The sequence below is a fragment of the Pinus tabuliformis genome, chromosome 9 (assembly GCF_031772625.1).
Source record: "Pinus tabuliformis cultivar Carrire ecotype Pingquan chromosome 9, CPIR1, whole genome shotgun sequence".
In the NCBI taxonomy this organism is placed as follows: Eukaryota; Viridiplantae; Streptophyta; class Pinopsida; order Pinales; family Pinaceae; genus Pinus; species Pinus tabuliformis.
In genome coordinates this window covers 1,214,580,618-1,214,602,605 of record NC_142307.1, presented here as the reverse complement: position 1 = coordinate 1,214,602,605, position 21,988 = coordinate 1,214,580,618, and the positions used below count along the sequence as shown (strand labels likewise).

The 21,988-nt window shown below is 40.4% G+C and overlaps 2 protein-coding genes across 2 annotated transcripts in view; both read left to right on the top strand.

The window, feature by feature from the left end:
- Positions 1-21,988, top strand: part of LOC149152908 (ATP-dependent Clp protease proteolytic subunit-related protein 2, chloroplastic-like) — a 147,005-nt gene that overhangs the window by 74,405 nt on the left and 50,612 nt on the right. The window lies entirely within an intron of this gene.
- Positions 5,184-5,878, top strand: LOC149152910 (uncharacterized). Its single transcript, XM_089441365.1, has 2 exons — positions 5,184-5,596; positions 5,699-5,878. The coding sequence occupies exons 1-2, from the start codon at positions 5,340-5,342 to the stop codon at positions 5,868-5,870; spliced, it is 429 nt and encodes a 142-aa protein (XP_089297491.1). The 5' UTR covers positions 5,184-5,339; the 3' UTR covers positions 5,871-5,878.

The following is a 21,988-nucleotide window of genomic DNA, read 5'->3' as shown; positions in this document are numbered from 1 at the left end:
AGGTACTACTGCCGAGATTTTTCTTTGTTGGGTGAGCCGGTTTTGGCACCCTGATTGTACTCTGAAGCTGCTTAATAATTAAAACCCTCGGATAGTTGCACCGGTTTTCCTGCATTGGTTTTCTGGGGACATTATTCTAAAAACAATGGTGTCACTTGTGTGCTTGTTTTGTTTCCTTCAGTTGATGATCTGTAATGTGTTGAGCATGTACTTGTATTTATTTTCAGTATTTACATGGTAAATAGCTTGTTAATTAATCAGAACAAGTAGGCAGAAATAAATCATAAAGTACATGAAGGGTTTCTAACAATTAGACTTAGAAATTCCAACAATAGGAACTTGATCTGAGTTTTCTTCATCCTTCTGATAGTTTGGGGTCTGCCCCTTTTCCTCCTGGTAGGTTGAGGCTGGAACCCTCCCCAGAAAAGGAAATGGTTCCAAGTCCTCCCTAGTTTAATCAACTGGCTTTCTATTAAAAGTTTTATTAGTGCCTTGTGATAAACAAAATGTGATGAAGGGTCAACCCTAGCCCTATACCTAGCAGCCATGTGCTTGAGGCTTTCCAACAAGTAGAAGCAGGGATTAATCCTAATCTGCCCATCTAAATGAGCCAAGAAGTAGAAATGATACAAATTGACTCTGTTATAACGACCCTCACAAGTAAAATATTGTTGGCAAAGCCACAGGGGGACATACCATTTGTCTTGTAGCCAGTCCTTTTGAACTCCAACTTTCTAGTTCTTTGCTTTGTGCTCCTCTTTGAAGAAAGACAGAACATTTATGCCGGCTAGGATATGACTGTGAAAGACCCTTTCTCTGTCCATGGGCAAAGCTGTGGCTTTGACAACAGTGTGCTCTGTGACTTCAAATGCTAAACCACCAACCTCTACATGGCTACCATCGAACCCTACTGCAAATGATTGGGCTACCAAATCGTGATAATCGGAACACTGATAGAAGAACTGACTCCACCCTGCCTGCTGGAACAAATGTAGGAGATCAGGGTACACATCTAACAAGGTCTGGTGCTTTAGGCTCAGTTCGGTCTAGCATGCCTCCCTTTCCCATTCTAGCTAGCACTATCCATGAGATTCGATACTGTGTCTCTGTAGTGGAAATAGTTTGAATTGCCAAGTGAAAACTCGGATAATTTACCAATATAACCACTCACATGATATGAGGTGTAAGATACATTGAACACAATTATGTGTTAAGTTAAAACTTAACATCACCCTTAGTCATGATCACAAATCAGAGTTCGTTTGATACAGAGGAATTGATCACATGGCATTCTCAATAATTACATTGGTAAGCATGATTAAATTCGTACTTTACCCTTTCGATCATAACAGAGACACATGTGCCCAAAATACTGACACTAACATGGTCAGCACAATCAACATTCTAAATATTTAAAATGACTTAATCATTGACAATTGGTCTGTCGATAAAATTAAGAAAATAGTGCTATCCTCATTGTTAGTGATATTCACTTTCCAACTGTATCGGGTCCCGAAATGCTATTAGGAGTATTAACCTGTTTATTACAACCTTAAATGCTGACAATGCAACTGTCAGCATTTTATAAAAATTTAAAACATGAAGTTTATTGTGACCTCTTTGGCCAACACCTGTGCCCTGTTCTCTCTCCCTCAGACATCAGGGAAGTGGATTTATGCTGACAATGCAATTGTCAACATTTTATAAAAATTTAAAACGTGAAGTTGGTTGTGACATCTTTGGCCAACACATGTGCCCTGTTCTCTCTACCTCAGACATTAGGGAAGTGGATTTCTAGGGAACCCCTTGGCGGTATATGGTTTCAAGTCGGGGAGGGGGGGTTATGAAATTCACAAGAATATGCCACGTGATCAAAGGTGGTAATATCAAAACAAGACTTCGGCCCCCCCCGCCCCCAACTATTAAAGCTCAGATGACCTTGGGGGTGCCGAAATGGAATATAAACTGTTGATTCCCAAGATCCAACATCTGCCATTGAAAACTGCAAGAAATTTAATGGTTGAATTAAAACAATAATTTTAATTTTAAACTTAAAATTTTATAAAAATATATTCGATGATATATTTTAATAAAATTAAAATCATTTAAAATTAAAATTATTATTATCATAACAAAATAACCCAACATCGCTAATTAAACCATTTTATCCATGATAATTCACATATGTATGATAATGTGGCCATGAATAATTGGTAAATTTCAAAATTTTCTTGTAACTTTTAATGGTGTCAAAATAAGTTACAACAGGACCTCTGGTTAAACATATGCTAATTTTCATTTAAAAACTAATTAATTAATTAACACAACTGAGGGTTAGACAACCTTGCAGATCCTTGGCCCGAGGGAAGCGTGCTTGCTCACCTATTTTTACTTGAAGTCGCTATAATGTTTGAAGTGTGCTTGTTTGCTTGTCTTGCTTGAGAAGTGACGACCCATACCCACTGAATAAATTCCAAGGTTGCTTGTGTACTCTATGAGTCATTATCTGACAGGTGTTATGCGATGTGATGGGGTCTGAATTGAAGTTGGCAAAGTCCATTGATGATCATTATAAAGTGAAGTAGTGGAAATGATGCCCTCACCTGAAGAGTGAGGAGGTGGTGTAATAGGCGAAAACACCTCCTAACAAATGAAGGGACGCAATTGGACTGGGTGGTACAAAACGTTTAGGCGGTGTCCATTCCTTAGACTCGCGCTCGTAGATCGAGAAAAGGATGAACCGAAGAGCCAAGTCAGGCTCTAGTAGTTGCAGGAAGAGGAGAGAAGGGGAAGCAGACACACAGAGATAGGAAAAAGAAAAGAAGCATGCGTTGGATGCTTCGAGATTGGGAATGGTCGGTCTTAGCTGCCTCATATTCCCATGCTTTCTAATGTTTTTCCATCCAATTGATGGCCTATTCTCTGTGGCCACTACATTGAATGGTTTTATAACCATTGAGTTCTTGTGTAGGCCTGTGTGGTTTGTGTGAACTTAAGCGAGTGAATAGAGTACTAAGTGTTGGTTGTTGAGTTGGTGAAGCATTAGAACAATGGACTCCATCTCTTGAATTCGTGTTCAACCCGTTGGTGTGAACCCTTTCCCTATGCAAGCATTTCCTCATACTTTGGATCGAGCTTGGGGGTGGTTAGCTGCAAGAAAGGTTATAGTGTGGCTGACCTATGGTTGGGTGGAGAGTGGAAGTCCCTCCTTCAGTTTCCAACCATTTCAAGCTATTCAGATAAGTATTCTTGGTTATGCATGTTAGATTATAGGCTATGATATGTCTTATTGTGCTTATGACTAATGATTAATCCCGTTTCATTTATGTAAGAATGCATGATTCATTATCTAATCATGGTTGACTAGCTAACTTGTATATTTATGGTGATTATGAGTTGCTTGAGTTATGTGGTTGTAGCCTTCTTAGTCATTTGCAGGTTGTCTGATATGTCCCTAACTGGTGATCTAAAATCACTTAGGACTAATCTGTGATTTCATAAGTTTCAGTTATCTTTATATAGTTATAAGTTTGGGCAACTCACTATTGTGACCATGTTTGTGGGTGATCTCATTAGTAGTTCAATCTATGTGTTATGTGTATGGATTAATTCTACCTTTAGAAGGTTGTTGAGATCTTTGTTTGATCATAGTGAGTGCTTTGTTTTATATGCCTTCATGGTCATGATAAATTTATGGATCTATGTGTTGCTATTATCCTAATGGTTTACAGAGTTATTTACATGAATATGCATGGTTGCTTGATATGCTTCAACTAACATGTTATGGTATGTGATTTCTATAATCTAACATGCTGTGAATATCATGGATGTTGGCTGTTTAAGATTGTTGTTTGTCTATCATGGCAAAGGGATAAGAATAATACAATGTATCATATATTAATGGATTTGATAGTGTTGTTTGGGATCCATTATGTGGTTTGATACAATGTTGTGTATCTAAATTTAAGGAGTAGTATTAGCTATAGGTTAGCTTGTTGAAATGTTTGATAGCAGGCATGTTGATGGCTCCTTTGATTGTATTATGGCTATGTATAATATTTGGAATGTTCAGTGTTTAGATGAGGGTTTCAATTCTGTAAAATGGGTATTCTGAGCACTGCCCTGCTTCAAGGAGAACCTTGGCAACGATATGTGATTTCTATAATCTAAAATGTTGTGAATATCATGGATCTTTGACTATTTAAGATTGTTGTTTGTATATCCTGGAAAAGGGCTAAGAATAATGCAATTAATCATATATCCGTGGATTTGATAGTGTTGTTTGGGATCCATTATGTGGTTAGATACGATGTTGTGTATCTGAATTTACAGAGTAGTATTAGCTATAGGTTAGCTTGTTGAAATGTTTCAAGGAGAACCTTGGCAACGTCCCTTGAAGTTCTTAGAATCTCTAAGTTTTGAGAAAATCAATTTTGTGTCCGTATTTGGCCGGAGTTTAGTAGGGCCATGAATTTGGGTCAGATGCTGTTAAATTGGCAACTAGGGCCAAACTCCATGTGGGTCGGCTTATTTATGGTAGCTGGTATTTTTATTGGATCCCTCTCGTCAAGAGGTATAGGATTGATCCAAAGATCATTCGATTCCGATAAGTATTTATGGAGATATGAATTTATTTTGTTTATGTAATTATTATCAAGCTGACCAGCTCTTATGTAGGCTCTAGAAGCCCAACCGACGTGTCTATTCATCATCCTCGTTTTAGTATAAATAGATGAGGATTTGATATCATTTGCACACATCTCTTGTGATCTCTCTCCACGTGTTTGGGTTTTGTGGACAGAGAGATCTAAAGGAGAATACGTTTCTCTAAAGGCTGATCTAGCCTTACCCTAGTTGCAGTCATAAAAGGCAACACTGATCGACTATAACTTACCTCCGCTGTAGCATCTAGAATGTCGATCCAGGATTTGATGGGTACGATAGGCACCGGAGTGGCTTTCGCGTGCGACGAACAGTTTAAATGTAACAGAGCACTGGCCATTGTTAAAAGGCAACACTGATCGACTATAACTTACCTCCGCTGTAGCATCTAGAATGTCGATCTAGGATTTGATGGGTACGATAGGCACCGGAGTGGCTTTCGCCTGCGACGAACAGTTTAAATGTAACAGAGCACTGGCCATTGTTAAAAGGCAACACTGATCGAGTATAACTTACCTCCGCTGTAGCATCTAGAATGTCAATCCAGGATTTGATGGGTACGATAGGCACCGGAGTGGCTTTCGCGTGCGACGAACAGTTTAAATGTAACAGAGCACTGGCCATTGTTAAAAGGCAACACTGATCGACTATAACTTACCTCCGCTGTAGCATCTAGAATGTCGATCCAGGATTTGATGGGTGCGATAGGCACCGGAGTGGCTTTCGCGTGCCATCGACTGTTCTTGGATCTACAACTGAAACCCTATCTTGTTAATGGAGGGAGGGATGGTGGGTTTGCATCAGATTCCAAGCTTATCATCTCTTTATCCCGAGCAAAGATGCACGTCGTGCCGAATACTGCTTTTGTGCAGACCTTGAGGCTTCTCCAGATGACTGATACGGGCTTTTGTCCAGTTCTCTCTATTTACCGCAGGTTTCTTTAGTCAGTTAAACGTAATGCTTGTTGGTTGATTGCCGGTAGCTTGGTCCCATTCCCAACGGATGGAAGTCTTAACCTCAATATGGGCGTTGACAGACTTACGATAAATGGAGAATTTCCCCTGGAAAGTGGTGATCAAATACTGGTGATAGCTAATGAAAGTCTTAACCTCAATATGGGCGTTGACAGACTTACGATGAATGGAGAATTTCTCCTGGAAGGTGGTGATCAAATACTGGTGATAGCTTCTCCCATGGAGTTTAAATGATAAAAGGATCTTCATGCAAGAGGTGGATACGCTGGGCATTATATATATACGCTGACGTTGGACATTCATAGAAATATATATATACCCACGCAGTCAATTAAGAAGCTCCTATCATAAGCGCAATCCAGTATGGAAGAGGAGCCGCATGCTTATAAAGAGGTAAACACAGTCAATGGGAAGATTTCGTTGATTCTCAGCATACTTGTGATGGGAGTCTTACTCACTGTCACAGTATTCAAATATAACATAATGCAGTCCTGATGTGTTATGAAGAGCAGTAACAAATATCATAGTCGAGGTCCTGATAAAACTAGACATGAATCATGATCTTGCATTCCTGTGATCTCCGGGTAATGATCTTCGTGCAACAAGGTGCAGAAGAGATGTGACATCAATGATCTCAGTGACAGGGATCACATTAATCATCATCATATATATGTATAGAAGCATGATGTAATAAGACTGCATAATGATGTAAAGGGCAGCATGATCATGATGATGTAAAGGGCAGCATGAGCAAGGAGCAGCATGAGCAAGGAGCAGCATGATGAGATCATGGGCAGCATGGGCAGCATGAAGCATGAGGATGGATAAGATCATGAACATGATGTAGCATGATGGTGCTACACGGTAAGGTGCAGCTGAGGAACGAAATGGATAGGTGAAGTCGTCACCTAGGAGATTCAGTTGAAGCAAAATGTCTTCAATTGATCTCATCATTATAGGAAATGATTTATGTTCAGATCCAGATAAGTCAAAGTGTTGACTTCTGTTGTAAATGTATTATCTCTCTCTCTCTCTCTCTTTCTCTGCTGAACTTTGAAGATAAAAGAAGATTTGATCAAAGGGCTTCCCCACACATTGTGGGGTTTGTCCCTGGCTTGTGCCACATCTTGTGTTCTCTTGTCTTGGCTTGTCTTCTGCGTTCTATATTTATGTTCTATCTGCAGTTTATCGTAATGCTGATGTGATTGCTAACTGTGAAAATTTAAATAAATTGCTCTAGCATAGAACATACCTAAACTTAACAGATGCACTTTGTGTTTGGTGAATATATCTGGGAGTCCGGAAATTCGACCAGTCGTTCCTTGTGCATTTTTAGAAATGGGCTAGATAGACATTTCTTTGGATTTCCACGAAGAGTGCAGAGTATTCCCCGCTAGGGTAAATATTTGGGCAAGGCCAAATTGAAGTGCAGAGTATCTAAGACGGGCCCTTCTGGGGTAAATATTTGCGCAAGGCTAGATTGAAGTGCAAAGTATCTAGGACAGACCTTGCTAGGGTAAATATTTGTGCAAGGCCAAATTGAAGTGCAGAGTATCTGGGATGGGACCCACTGGGTAAATATTTGCACATGGCTAGATTGAAGTGCAAAGTATCCGAGATGGGCCCCGCTGGGGTAAATATCTGCGTAGGGCCAGATTGAAATGTAGAGTATCTGGGATGGGCCCCACATGGAGGATTATAGGCGCGAGGCCGGATAATCCATGGAAGTGGAATTGTAATTCAGGGACCGAGGGTTGTGTATTTATGATTTTTAGTTAGCACCCAAATTCTCGCTTGGCTTATGTATAATGAAGAATTGTGGAAATACATGGTGGGGTAGGCCTATTGGGTCTCGTTGGTGTGCAATGAGGTGGCAGGCGCCATGATGGCTTGATGTGGCCATGTGGGTGCCACGTAGGACCACAAGCAACATGGCAGAGCCACGCATGGGTGCCACGTGGCAAGTTTTATGTGATAAACTTTAAAAAGGCGCAACTTTCAATCTAGGAGTCAGACTGAGATAAAATTTATATCATCGTAAAGCTCTCGATGAGATGAACGTGATGGTGCTATTTATTTTGGGTTTTTGACAAAGTTGGAAAAATACGATTTGTGTAACCTCATCTTCATAATTGAACTTGAGGGTCGGGTTAAGTCATAAATAACACCTTCCATAACCTGAGATAGTTCAAGGGGGCTAGAAGGGAGTGTTACAATATGCAAGAATTACTCCAACACTTCTTGCAAGGCAAGATGTCCCCTCCAGTTGTTTTTCACAATTCCACCTTACAATTTTATAACAAAACCCTAGGCTCCAATCTGGAAGGGATAAACCCTAGCCAAAGACCTCCAAGATGCTCGAAGATACTCCAAGAAGAGTAAGACACCCTAGTAGTTTGAGAGAGAGATAGATCACATGTGAAGACTCAGAGAGAGTCTAGTGTGCACTCTTTTGTAGATCGCATTTCATCACAAGAGTGAATACACATGGGTTAATGAACATATATGAATTGAAAGACTACCTCCTCCCTCTATTTGTATGAGAGGTAAGGAAGACCAACAATATAATGTGGGCCCTAACCCTTATGAGCAATGTACAATGAGCACATATAGGTCAACACAAGTGAGACAATACAATCTAAAGTACATGTATAATGCTCCAAGGTGATTTCATGCATAATAATGGCTCCAAGGTGATGTAGTGATGCAGGACAAGTTCACATTCCGCCATCACAAGCGTCCACTAACTACATTGATCCTCATAAGCAGTGTACGCCATTGGGTCAGATACTTTTGCCAAAATATTGTTGAAGCCCCAAGCGTCCTTAAGCCATCTTCAATCCTTCAAACATGAATCTAAGTTACCTCATGCCAGCTAGGGGTTGGTGCTCTTCTTCAAGTCTTAAAATGCTCCTCATTCTATGTAGGGTGCTCTCCAAATAAGTGCATCCTTGATGGGGTCCCAACGAAGGGTGTTCACCAAACTATTACGATAGCTACAATGCCCAAGGGAAGAACACTAAGCCAACATCCATCTAAGGTGAAGCATCCAATGAACAAGCTATATTGATTGTGCAAACCCATCAAGGGCTATGTCTCATGTGCCAATCCATCTTGGACCATCTAGGGGCTAAACATACATCATGTACCTTAAATCTCATGAAGCACCCCAACCATGGTGTAAACACTTTTTGAGTAACCCTAAAGGCTAACATATTCCAACAGAGATAAAACCTAAACAATGATAATAGGAAAATAAACAGGCAACAATGGGGCACCTGCACACTGAACAGTGAATTGCACTTGCAAATCCAAAATAGAGGAGGAAGATGTCTTTGATAAACACTAAGTGCTAGTTCTTTGTATTGATAAAATGATATGAGATACATACGAGATGAAGAAAACCCCAATTTTTATCAGTGGAGTAGAACAAAGCCTAACTTAATGCTTAAGTCACTAATAAGGGCTATTAGGACTTTATTACTTGAAGTGGCATTTTTACAAATATAACATTGTGAATAATCCATGAGCATAGTCATGAAATAGCTCATGTGCCTAGAGTTTAATATCTTTTAAATGTGTTGTGGTTAGGTACACAACATGCCTGCCTTCATAAAAATGCTTTTCCTCAAAGTTGGAAATTTTGTGAAGAAGGGCTAATAAAAATGTTGGAAAAACTGAAATGATGTGTTATTGCCCTAAGAAAAGTCTAAAATATGTGGTGTAGTGACTCAAAAATATAAAAGAAATGCCTTTGGATCCTTGTGCAACATCAGATTGCCCAATTGAGGTGATTAACAAGTGCCTAGAGGAATAACTTTGGATATACACAAGGGATAAGTACAAGAATTTGGTTAGGTGCGTACATCTTTCAAAATATTGGTATAACACTACCTTCCATTCTTCTACGAAAATGATCCCCTTCAAGGAATTATATGGCTATTAGCCTAGCTCAACTAAGGGGTGGATCATTCCAACTATTAGAGTCTCTATGGACATCGACACTTTATTAGAGATGCCAAACACCCTTAGCATTCTCAAGGATGACATCTCTATGGCAACCAATCGTATGAAGCAACATTTTGATCAACACTGCTTGGAACAACTATATGTAGTTGGAGATAATGGTCTTTCATTGGTTGTAGTCATACAAACAAAGTTCCTTATTACAATAGGGTAAGCACAAGCTCTAACCTAGGTTCCATGGGCCATATAGAGTGTGGGCAAAGGTTTGGGAGGTTGCTTGTGCTCTAGAGATTCCTAATGAGGGGTGATTCCATGATGTTTTTCATGTCCCTTGTTCAAGGCGAAAGGTCCACAATGAAGTCATCACTCAGATAGAGATTCCCTCGATAAATGACCAAGGCAACTCATGTTGGACCTGTTACCCACCAAAATGGGTAACCCCATAGGAGGAAAATTTTCTTCTACATTTGACAACCAAATGGACATACAACCAACCCGCAACCCCAACAAACCACTATTAGACAATAATATGCCACGTGCCTCTGCCTTTTGCATCAACTAGGTGCCTCTCACCATTTGACATTGACGTTTGTATGAGGGTGGTCTGCTATTCAAAAAGGATTTTGACCATTTTGCAATCAAGTGCTTATACTGTTTGTATTTGGAATTTAGTATGGATAACAGGGTGATCTGGAAGATTGACAAACCTTGACCATAATCTTGTCCTCTCACCTTACTAAGGGGTTAATCTTTGACCCTAGTCCGGTGGAGCCTCCCTTAAGGACCTTTGGGTTATAGGAGGGGAACTACTTGGAAAACCATGATTGAGATAACGTGTTCCATTTTCCCTATACCATACTTTTCCTTGCCATATTACAAGCCCCATATGTCACCTGCATTCGTCAGGAACAACTTGTCATTGGTTCTTAGGGATTCGACACTCATATGTTCACATACCTTGAATAGTGCTTGGAAACTTTGCCCTGGGAAGTTGATGCAACTAAAAGAAAATGAAAAGCATATCATGGCCACAATGAAACAAAAGAAAGAAAATCAAAATGCAAATTATGGTCGAGACATAAAGATTAACATGTGGGCAAAAGCCTAGCATGAGCTCTACCTCCCTCATATGGCCATCACTCGGTTCTTGAACTGTAATATCAGGGGTATCCCTCAAACACAAGCAAACTCCAACCAGAGATGGACTGGGAGGGCGTTTACCAGATATGTCGCCTCTAAAAAGAGGACGAGATCTAGAGGCTACCTGGCCCTTTCCAGACTCTGTCTAAGAGTATAGGAGAAAAACACACAAGTGGTATAGTAGCCGGGAAGCTCAAAGAGATAAAAAGTAATAACAGTAGTGCAACATACAATAATGTATACATGGAATATAAGCAGATACTCGAGAAATGCAGAGAAATGCTAAGCCATTTTATTATATTGAGTAATGGAAAGAGTACAAGAGGTGATCAGAAAGATAGCACCTTGACTTGCACAAGGCAAATGAAGAAATACACCCAGAATGGTAAGGGAATGGCCTCTCTCTGAACTGCGTCCACGCTGCTGAAGAACTGCTGTGCTGCTGCTACTGCTGGAATCAAGTGAGGATTTGGGGCTGTTCCCCTCCTCAGAAAAGGCTGAAACTCTGGAATCCACCTCTGCTCAATAAACCCAGAAAAACCCAGAAAGCTTTTCTAAAATAGCTGACCCCCGAAAATCACCCCCTTGAGGATCTACGCTATCCCTCAAGGCTCTGCGCTGCCCTTGAAGAGAATCCTCCAAAACTCTACCCGAGACTCTGCCAAAATCCTCCAATATGCAAGGGCTGATCCCTTGCTCAATCTCCAAGCTCAAATCCTCCACATAAACCCAATCCGGAGCTCCTACCAAAGAGACTGCGTCCTCCCCTCTCAAGACTGCACAGTCATCAAGATGCTCAGTTCCTCCTCAGCTCCAGAGATTACTCCTCTTGCAAAATACTTATGAAACTACCTTGCCCGAGCAGGCACTCGAAGTCCCCCGGGGCTAAGGGTGAGATCTCCGAACGGAGACACTCGATGCACTAAACAGTGCTGCAGACAGGCTAAACAGCCAGCGTGCTCTAAGTCGAAGTGACTAGCTCAAATGCAACATAATCCAATGCCCCAAATGAGGAGGCTCCTCTCTCCTTTATAGCGTTGGCCTCTCTCAAAACCCTAAGGCCCACCTCCTCCAACGTAGCCTCTCTCTTGCCACGTGCTCCTTCTCCATCTACGCAATCCCTCCAAGTGTCTACGTGGGCCCCCTTCTCTACGTGGTCCTTTGGCCCCCTTGGCTCCCCTTTTAAGTTACAACATTGTGCTACTAGGGAGTGACTTTATTCAAAAAGTGAGTTATGTCCCCCTTTCCTCACCTTTTTATTTATAAATAACTATAGAAGGCAAAATTGAGCAAAATCGAATATTCCAATTAGCCATGGCTAATTAGGAATATTACATGAACACATGATGCTCCATTACATCAAAAAGGAACCCTTGCATGTCCCAACCCCAAAGAGCGATAAACTGACTCATCTTAGACAGGTAATAAAACTACTACATCGTACAAAGCAAGATCTAAACCTCGAGCTATAAGCGGTAATACTAGGAATAACCAAGAAGTAAAAGGCACACAAGAGGGGTGGAAAAATTAGGTCGAGCTGATAACTCATGCATCCATGAATGTTCCCTCCTCACATCTATACACTTGGGATGTCTACACCCCCATCAACTGGTCCCTTTGACCATGGAACTTAAACATGAAGTCTACTTCCCTCTATTACCACATTATTATACACTAACACCTATTAGTTGAGGAGTGTACTAGTGAAATGTCACTTCCCCTTAGGGAATGAAAGCACCTAATAGCCGTTGCAAGGACTTGGTCCTGATTTTGGAAGGGATCTTTGTTTGAAGTATTAATATAACCTTAACATTCAAGTTTGGTTCACCTAGATGCATTACTGGTCTCTACACTGATGGATGGTTGCTTTCACTAGAATCCATGTTTTTCTCAAGTGGGTCACTACAGCCAAGGCCTTGGGCACCCACTCCACTAGTACGTAGGCCCTTCAGAGAAGTACATGACCTAAGCAAATGCAACGTTGAGAGACTGGAGCCTCCTGACAACATTAGCATATGAAATATGCCCTAGAGTACTTATGGGACCTAGGACATTGGTCAACTTTGACTTGGTTTTGAGGATTCTTCATGATGACACCACTAGGCCCAATATGCCCCCATGATGGCCTTGACGCAACCTAATTTGCAGGAGTTGATTCAGAGCCCAAATGAGGATGGTCTCCCATTGAGAGACTAGGGAGGGCTTGTTGCACTAGAGGGGAATCCCTAATGGTGGAGAGGAGGGCTATGGAGACCACTTCATGGCACCCCAACTGGAACTTGGGACACCACAGGAGATATTGAGGTGAAGTTGAGGGCCATGCCTCAAATTTTGGATCATATAGGCATCTACACACATTTGGATACCTCAACACACTTTGGCATGGCATATTGATCCCAAATTAGGCATGACGTCAACAATTTAAGAGGCTACGACTCACACGTGTGGGTTAATGTGGCTTAATTTGTTGTTAGCTAATGGTTTGGCTTGTAACCCAAGGTCATTTATTATCAAACTTGATTTTAGGGGCTTCATTATGCGAAAATAGGAGAGCTAAATGTCATATAAGTAGAGGTTAGCCTCATTTCATTTTCATCATGAGTTGTGATCTAATTCAGCCCTCTTAGAGAATTCAACTTAGCTAAATTGTATCTTGTATCTTGTGGAGATGTGATATATTGAGGATTTTTGCTTATGGAGCTATTCTTTGGTATTGGAGATGTCATTTTTGAGCAATAAAGGATTTATTCTGTTGAGAAATCGGGAGGCTTGTGATTTAGATTAGGTTTCTCTTTCTTTGATAATTGCTTGTGAAGTTTGTTGACCTTTTATTAATCTTTATTATGTTCTTTCATCAAATATTTACCAAAAGCATAAACATGAAGATCATAGGAAAACAATGAACACAAGATATAGGCTCCAAGCCAGGGCAAAACCACTCCAAGGGGAAATCCCAGAAAAATTCTCTGCTTTATAGAATTAGATCAAAGTGAGATATCCATGACCCAATACCAACCTTCTAGATGCCAAGTCAAACCCTCCTTCCTCACAACAAATTCATCAACAACAAGAGACCAACAACAAATCTTCAACAAAAGATGTGATGAGGCAGAACTTCTACGAATCTAAGCTCCTTTTTTCTTGTCAACTTCAGATGTCGGCCCTCATTCCTTCTGCGAAATTTTAGAGCAAACTGAGTGACTTTTTTGTGTCCTAATGAGCTCACCCCACCCTCTATTTATAATGTGTAGAGGGGTTCGAATAAACATGACCTTTGGCATAGGGCCGACTTGACAGGGAGGGCGATTAAGCATCTAGAGGGAATTCTGACTCAAATTACATATTTGAAAACTATTTTTCCAAGTTATAAATGAGCTTTTAAATTTGACCAATTTAAATAATAATGAGCATGAAGAACATGCTTCAATAAAATAATAATTTGAGTTGAGCATGAAACCCGTGCTTGAAAAATATTTTTTTTTCTTGCTTTTCTTCTTTTTTCTTTTTATATAAAATATACAATGACATAAATAATTATGAAGATCGAACCTAGTTACATTTTCCAACACTCCCTCTTAACTAGGGAGGTGTTCGTAATTCCATAATCGGTACAAGGGTACTCTCAAATTGAAATATTCTCATAAGAAGAGTCAGATTGATAAGCTATCTTTAGGTATCAACATCATAATCAACATTGTCAAATAGCAACATAGCAAGGTCTTGACTAACAAGCTCGAACTCTCCACAAGATTAGAGCACAATGCTGGGAGGCATACATATGGACACCACCATAGCCTCTTAAGGCACATACCCTATCTGGATGTTCACATGATATGTCCTTCCAGGACTATTCTTATCTTGGATTCCCAATCCTCAAAGAATATCGGTCCTCTTTGACGACTCTTATCTTTGATACCCAGTGAGATCCTCAAAGAGCGTCGGTCCACGGTACTACTTCCTATCTTGGATTCCCAATCCTCAAGGAGTACTAGTCCCAAATGCTTATCCAATCCTCCATTCTCCCTCCCAGTGCCTTCACTAGATCTACGATTGTTAGTCCTGGTCTATTGCATGACACATGGAGAATAAAGTGTCCATCATGACTCCCTCTCAGTCAAGAAGGAGATCCTTACTCCTCAAACATGAAGTAGATTTCTTACTCCCTTTCAATAAGGGAGACATCATCACAATCCTTAAATGGTCTCATACTTCTTCTTTTGTGGAGATATAGTTGAAGTTGCAGGGTTCCTTTCTCATGTTACATCATACCTATGCTTCGACCTTTCTAGATATAAATCATTTTATGAAGCGAAATTCTTTCATTCTCTATCTTCATGACAGGGCTTTTCTGGCTCCTTATAGTCACCATAACATATCAAACTTCAAACCTTTCTAGATCTCGTCAATTATCAAACAACTTTATAATCAAATGATTCATCTGTTATCTTCAAGGAGCCAAGTTTTCCTCACAGTAGTTAGCACATGCCTTCTATTCTTCGTAACATAGTTCTGCCTCACAGTCTTCATGCTATACCACGTTCCTTCAAGCCTTTCATTTGCTTAGTCAAGCTTTAGATAGAACTTGCCTTGACCTGTAACCTTGGTTAGAAAACTTATGAAAGAACAAGGAGACAAAATGTAAAGACAATGTCATTAGTAATAATCAAGAAGGTGTTCAATACTTATTTCTGAAGGAAGGTTGACTCCCTTTTAATTTAGGACACTTGTCTTCACATCATGATATAATATCTGCCATTCTAAGTTCTATTTCCTTTCATATCGAAAACAATCAATTAGGGTTTCTATTTCTAGGGTTTCTTCCTTTTGTCCCATACTTTGCTAGGGTTTACAAACCCTAGAAACCAAGACCTATCATTTACACACTGTAGAGTTCGACAACCACCCAAGAGAGTTAGTTGCAAAACCATGAATTCTTCAAAATATTGTTACATTAGAAATTGTAAACTCTATGCAAACCCTAGAACTTTCATAGTCATCAAGACTTATCATCCAAGCATTGCAAAGTGTTGCAAAACCCTAATGATACTTGTCATGAATTTCATATGATTACATGACCTAGTATATCATCAAGCTCTAGACCCTTTATTCTTCAAATGACCATTATGAGCTAGAGATCTTTGACACATATCATGAAATGCACACAAGAATTGTAGATGACTCAGCAAGTTTCACCTTATCTCTTTTTTGCAAAGATCCGATTGTTTTTCGAGTGCCAATCATTCTTCAACACAGGTGCCTCAGCGTTGAGTTGCTAGCTTTGTCTTGGTTTCATCAATTGACATGTATTGACTGCTTCTCAAATTCATCATGCAAAGATGAGCTTCATCAAACTCAAAATCTTGGTCTCTTTTTCAGAGTTTTGGTCTGCTTCATGGTGAAATCTATTCTTCTTCTCTCTCTCATAAAATCATTTTGAGATAGGGTGACTGTTAGACATTAGGTTGCCATCGAGAGTATATCACACCTGAGCCATTATTGTAATGTCGAGCACCTAATAGTATGTAAGATCGAGAGCCATGGTTATAGATGTGATGTCATTTTTATAGATGCAATACCACTGTTTATGAAATGAGTATACTGTAGAGTATAATTGAAGTCACTGTTATATCCAACATCATTGAGATGTGTGTGGATAGAGTGTGAGATATTAAAGGCATGTCTCCGAGATGCAAACCACAGAGGATGAGTCATTATGATATAAAGTGAGACTATTGTGTATAGGCATTTGATGTCATGACCACACATAGCGTTGCCATGCCAAGAGCGATGCCATATCATATACGCGTCATAGAATGAGCCACTTAGAGCAAGCCACAGCTGATGCCACTGTGACAGTGAGCGATGCTACTGTTATGTGTTCCATTGTATATCGATGCAAAAGCTATGCGATTTATGCAATATAATAAATTGAGCCCGGGAAACAAATGCGGGCCTCGAGCCATAGGAAGGATTATGTGAGCCACAGGAATATGATCCGAGCCATAAAAGCAATGCCACAATGTCAGAGCACAAGCCATAAAGGTATGTAATGAGCCATCAGCAAATCACGAAGTACGGGCCACAAAGTATAATGTGTGATGTCAATACAAAGACAAGTGTTGCCAATACACAGTTAAGCGATGCACAAAATTTCGAGTCATAGTAATTTTCATATAGATTCGAGTTGTTGTCATATATATATCCACGTCACTATATATAAATGATGTCACTTCCCTTGTACATAAATGATATTACTGTAACATATTGAATCGTACGACAGAGTGTGTCATACTACAGAGTGATGCAGGCCATTATAATCACGTCGTTGGAATGCGATGCCATCTCAGAGGAATACAAGCCATATAAAATACGATCACTGTGGATAGAATAATGCAACGCGTGTAGATTGATGGCACTGTGCGATGAATGCAGAAAGATACCGCTATACTATGTATACAACGATCACTGTGTATAAAACGATGCCAACACTATGTAGAACAATGTCACTATATGCAAATATATTTAAGGCGAGATTCAGAGAGATTAGATACAGACCATTTGTAAGAAAGCGAGCCACTGATATCATAGAACATCAAATATGATCCTCAACGAATTCAAATTGAACCACTTTGTAATTGCAAACTGTAGAGGACGAGCTACTGTTAAATCTGCGAGTCTCATAATTGTAAACGAATCAACGTTCAGTGTAATACATGACTTAAATAATATCGAGCCATAGAATGCAGTCACAAATAAATGCGAGTTTTAGGGTAAAGCTAATGCAAGCTACTGAGCTTGTAATACGGGCCTATAATGCATGTCATAGGTTACTGTAATGCGAGCCTAAGACCTTAGAACAAATCCGAGTCTAGCTACAAGATGCCTCATGCTTTGATCCAAGTGCCAACAGAGTGATCTTCAGGCCTCCTTTTTCAAACCACCTTAGCTCTGATACCATGTTGAGAAATTGTTGAAATTTGGTACCGGAGGACAGGTGGTTCCCTAAGGCTTTGATCTTTGGCCTAGGGAAAAGTGTCCAAAAGAATTTAATTTTTCTCCTAAAGTAACTTTATAATTTTTTATAAAGTTAAATCTAATTTGAAAGTGACTTTAAGTGATAAAGTTACTAAGTCTAATTTTAAAGTGACTTTTATAAAGTCAATGAAAAATTAGAAAGGAAAAGTGACTTTGGAAATAAATGACTAAGTGGGTCTTTATTAAAGTGGGGTGAATTAAAAAAATAGAAAGTGAGATTTAAATGAGCATTTAATCTCAGCCATTGATCTAAATCTATTTCAGCTATTGGATTTAGGGATCACCCAAAAGTCATTTAGGGTTGGGTTAAGGGAGGAAAAGGAGAAAAAGATCATTCATTCTTTCATGAGCATATTGGGAGAAGGAGAGCAAGAGAGCAAAGGAGATTTCTGGACAAGGAGGAGAAAGAGGCAGCAGTTTGGCACACATACCAAGGCAGCACTTCAGCAAATCCGTACAACTCAAAGAACAAGCAGAAAAAGGCAGTTTTTGTGAGCAAAACAGTGGAAAAATTGATTTTCAGCATGAATATCGAGGAGGCGATTTTCTGCACGATTTTCGAGGACCGTCCGTACAAGTCCGTACGGTCCGTACAACACGTTCAGCCATTTTCCAGATTGTCTGTTAGCTGAAAAACAGATAAGTTTGCTTGCTGGAAAAATTTCTGTTTTGCTGATTTTTGCTGAAAAATTTTCTCTCTGTAAAAAGGCATTTTCCAGAAATAAAGAAGAGCTCTCAAACTGGTTTTCCCCAAGAGTTGTAGGGGGTTTTTCCAGGGTCAAGTTGACCAAAAATATCAGTGTTTTAATGTGTTTTAATGGCTGTTTTTGATTGCTGATTTTTAATTCTGCAATTTCCAGCATTCTGAAAAATTTCCAGAATTTGTGTTTTCAGCAATATTTTTTTTTTTTTTAGTCGGTTAAATGTATGGTTATGGGAATGGGCATTTAACTACATGGGAGAAATAAGGAGAAACTGAAAACCGGGGTGGGAAAACAGAAAATTTTACATGGTATCAGAGCTTGAGTGCTGAAGGGCAGTTTGGGACAGCAAAAGAAAAAAATACAGCTGCTGATTTTTTCACTCAGAAAATTCTAGCAAGCTGATTTTTCATAAACAACAGTTTTATCTTTACCACAACAGTGCTATTTTTCAGTTTTAGGACAACAAGATGTCATTGGGATTGAGGGTGGAGGATAGGTTGGATGGGCATACAAATTACAGCGTTTGGAAGGAGAGAATGCAGAGTATCTTTGAGGAGGCAGAAGTCTGGGATATCATGGTGCATACAGCACAACACCCTGTTGTTGTGCCTACTGATGGTACTCAGTTGGCAGCTTATAATAAAAACAACAACAAGGGTAAGAGGCTGATTCTAGACGGAATCAAAGACCATTGCATTCCTCATGTGAGAGGAAAGAGCAATGCCCATGAGATGTGGACAGCATTGTCCAATCTCTACCAGAGTACCAATGAGAACCGGAAGATGGTCCTGAAGGAGAAGCTGAAGAACATTAAGATGGGGAATGATAGTGCAGCTGGATATCTCACAAAGATTACCAATGTGAGAGATGAGTTGGCAGCGATTGGAGAGGCCATTCCATCCACTGAGTTGGTGCGTATTGCAGTGAATGGCCTCCCCCGTTCATGGTTGAACTTTGCTGATGGGGTTTGTGCACGTGAGACCCTTCCCACATGGGAGAGGTTTTGGGATGATTGTATTCAGACAGAAATCAGGAAAGGACAGCTTGGAGCAGCCAAGCCAGTTGAGCAGGATGAGGACGTAGCACTGGTGGCAGGAGGCAAGAAAGGCAAAGGGAAGAAGCAGGCTTCCACAAGCGGTGGTGGAGGCAAAGGCAAAGGTAAAGGTAAACAGGGTAACTCACAGAAGGACTATTCCAAAGTGAAGTGTTGGAATTGTCAGAAGATGGGACACTATGCAGTTGTGTGTCTGGAGAAGAAGAAGAAGAAGGGGAAGAACCAGAATGTGGCAACTTCAGCTGAGATTGAGGACTTTGCAGGTCGTTTTGACCGGGAGTTTGCGTTCACTACATGTGAGTCCTCTAGTGCAGGATCACCTGCCACACAGGTTCAGAGGGAGCATACTTTTCCCTCGATTAGCGGAGCATCTACAGGTATCTGGTATGTGGACAGTGGGGCTTCACGTCACATGACAGGAGTCCGGGAGTACTTCTCAGAGCTTTCAGAGAGTGGCACTGATATTGAGGTAGTACTCGGTGATGACAGAGTTGTTAGAGCAGTCGGGGTGGGTACACTGACATTTCAGAGGGAGTCCAGACTTCCCTTGAAAGTGTCAGATGTTCTTTATGTGCCAGGGATGAGGAAGAACCTCATATCCGTCTCAGCTTTGGAGGACAGAGGATATGAGGTACTGTTCAGGGGAGGACAGGTGTTGATGTATCCCAGGGGCACTCCAGCTGATTCAGCTAGAGTGATAGGTGTACGCCATGCAAAGGTGTACAAGTTTGCATTCCAGCCCCTTTTGGCATTGAGCAGTAGTACCGACAGCAGAGCTAGCAGTTCTGAGTTGTGTGAGATTTGGCACCGCAGGATGGGACACATGTATCATGGAGCCTTGAGGACATTGCGGGAGATCACCACAGGTGTGCCAGATTTCAGTACTGATCACTTTGATACTTGCAGAGGTTGTGCAATGGGCAAGTTTGCCAAATCCCCTTTTCCCAGCAGTGACAACAGAGCGACGGGGATACTTGATTTGATTCATTCCGATGTGAGCGGTCGGATGTCTCATGTTTCCTTGAGTGGATATGAGTACTATGTCTTATTCATTGATGATCACTCCAGGAGGACCTGGATTTATTTCTTGAAGACCAAGAGTGAGGTCTTCAAGCGGTTTCAGGAGTTCAGAGCTCTTGTGGAGACTCAGACAGGTCGAAAGATCAAGTCCCTGAGGTCGGACAATGGAGGAGAGTACACCCTTGGAGAGTTTGTTGACTATTGTGCGGAGGCAGGCATTAGGAGGGAGTTCACTGTTCCTTACAACCCCCAGCAGAACGGGGTTGCGGAGAGGAAGAACAGATCCATCATAGGGGCTGCCAAAGCCATGTTACATGATCAGGGGTTGCCATTGTTCTTGTGGGCAGAGGCCTGCAACACAGCTGTTTACTTGCAGAACAGGAGTCCGCATCGTGCCTTGGGGCACATGACTCTAGAGGGGTTGGAATAGACATGACCTTTGGGGTAGGGCCGACTTGACAGGGAAGGCCGACTTGGCATCTAGAGGCAATTTTGACCCAAATTACATTTTTGAAAAATATTTTTCCAGGTTATAAATGAACCTTCAACTTTGACCAATACAAATAATAATGAGCATGAAGAACATGCTGCAATAAAATAATAATTTGATTTGATTGTGAAACCCATGCTTGAAAAATCAAATTTCTTTTTCTTCATTTTTCTTTTTATATAAAATATACAATGACAAATAATTATGAAACCCAAACGTAATAGATTCATACATTCTATCTTGTAACTATACCTTGTATTTGATAAAATCTTCATATTTTTGTGGCTATTGTATGGAATGGTTAATTGTCTAGGTTTCTATGTGCTCATTATTGTTGAAAATTATTCCATGGAATCTTAGTAATTTTATTGTATGCATTACCCATTTATAGAATTTGTATGACAATCCCATGACTGAATCTCTCATCTTGCTCTCGTCATTGATTTTACTCCCTCACACAAATGATAGCTAGGGTTTGAAACCTAGGGTTTCATATTTCCCTTATTCCTTGGTAGGGTTTAGTTGTTTTCCCCTAAGTTAATTATCCCATAGACTCCATCACCCAAGGTCAAGGCACTGGCCTTAGTCACTTTGTTGATCAGCCTTAAATTCAACTTCAAAACACTATTTTCTTCCCTAAAATCTGACTTCAGCCTCTTATGGGATTCAACACTTGGCTGTGAGGTATTTGCCTCAAAATCAACCTTTTCCCGTGGCTAATTTCTCCATTTTAGGGCTGACGTCCTTTGCCCTAGAAAAGCCCTAGTTTTCCCAAGGCTTAAACTTGAGGCTTATTGAAGGCTTCTTGTGCCATAAATTGAGAGTATACATCTATTGTAAGCCTTTTCTTGGCCTTGTGATCCTAGATAAGCTTGCTTATTCTCTAACCCTAGGTCATGTTGTGCCCTACCTAGGTCCTTGGAGAATGCACATTGCCCTAATT

Coding starts and splice junctions, on each gene's coding strand:
- LOC149152910 (XM_089441365.1), top strand. CDS start 5,340: ATGTCGATCCAGGATTTGATGGGTGCGATAGGCACCGGAGTGGCTTTC. Junction 5,597..5,698: donor GTTCTCTCTATTTACCGCAG/GTTTCTTTAGTC, acceptor GGGCGTTGACAG/ACTTACGATAAATGGAGAAT.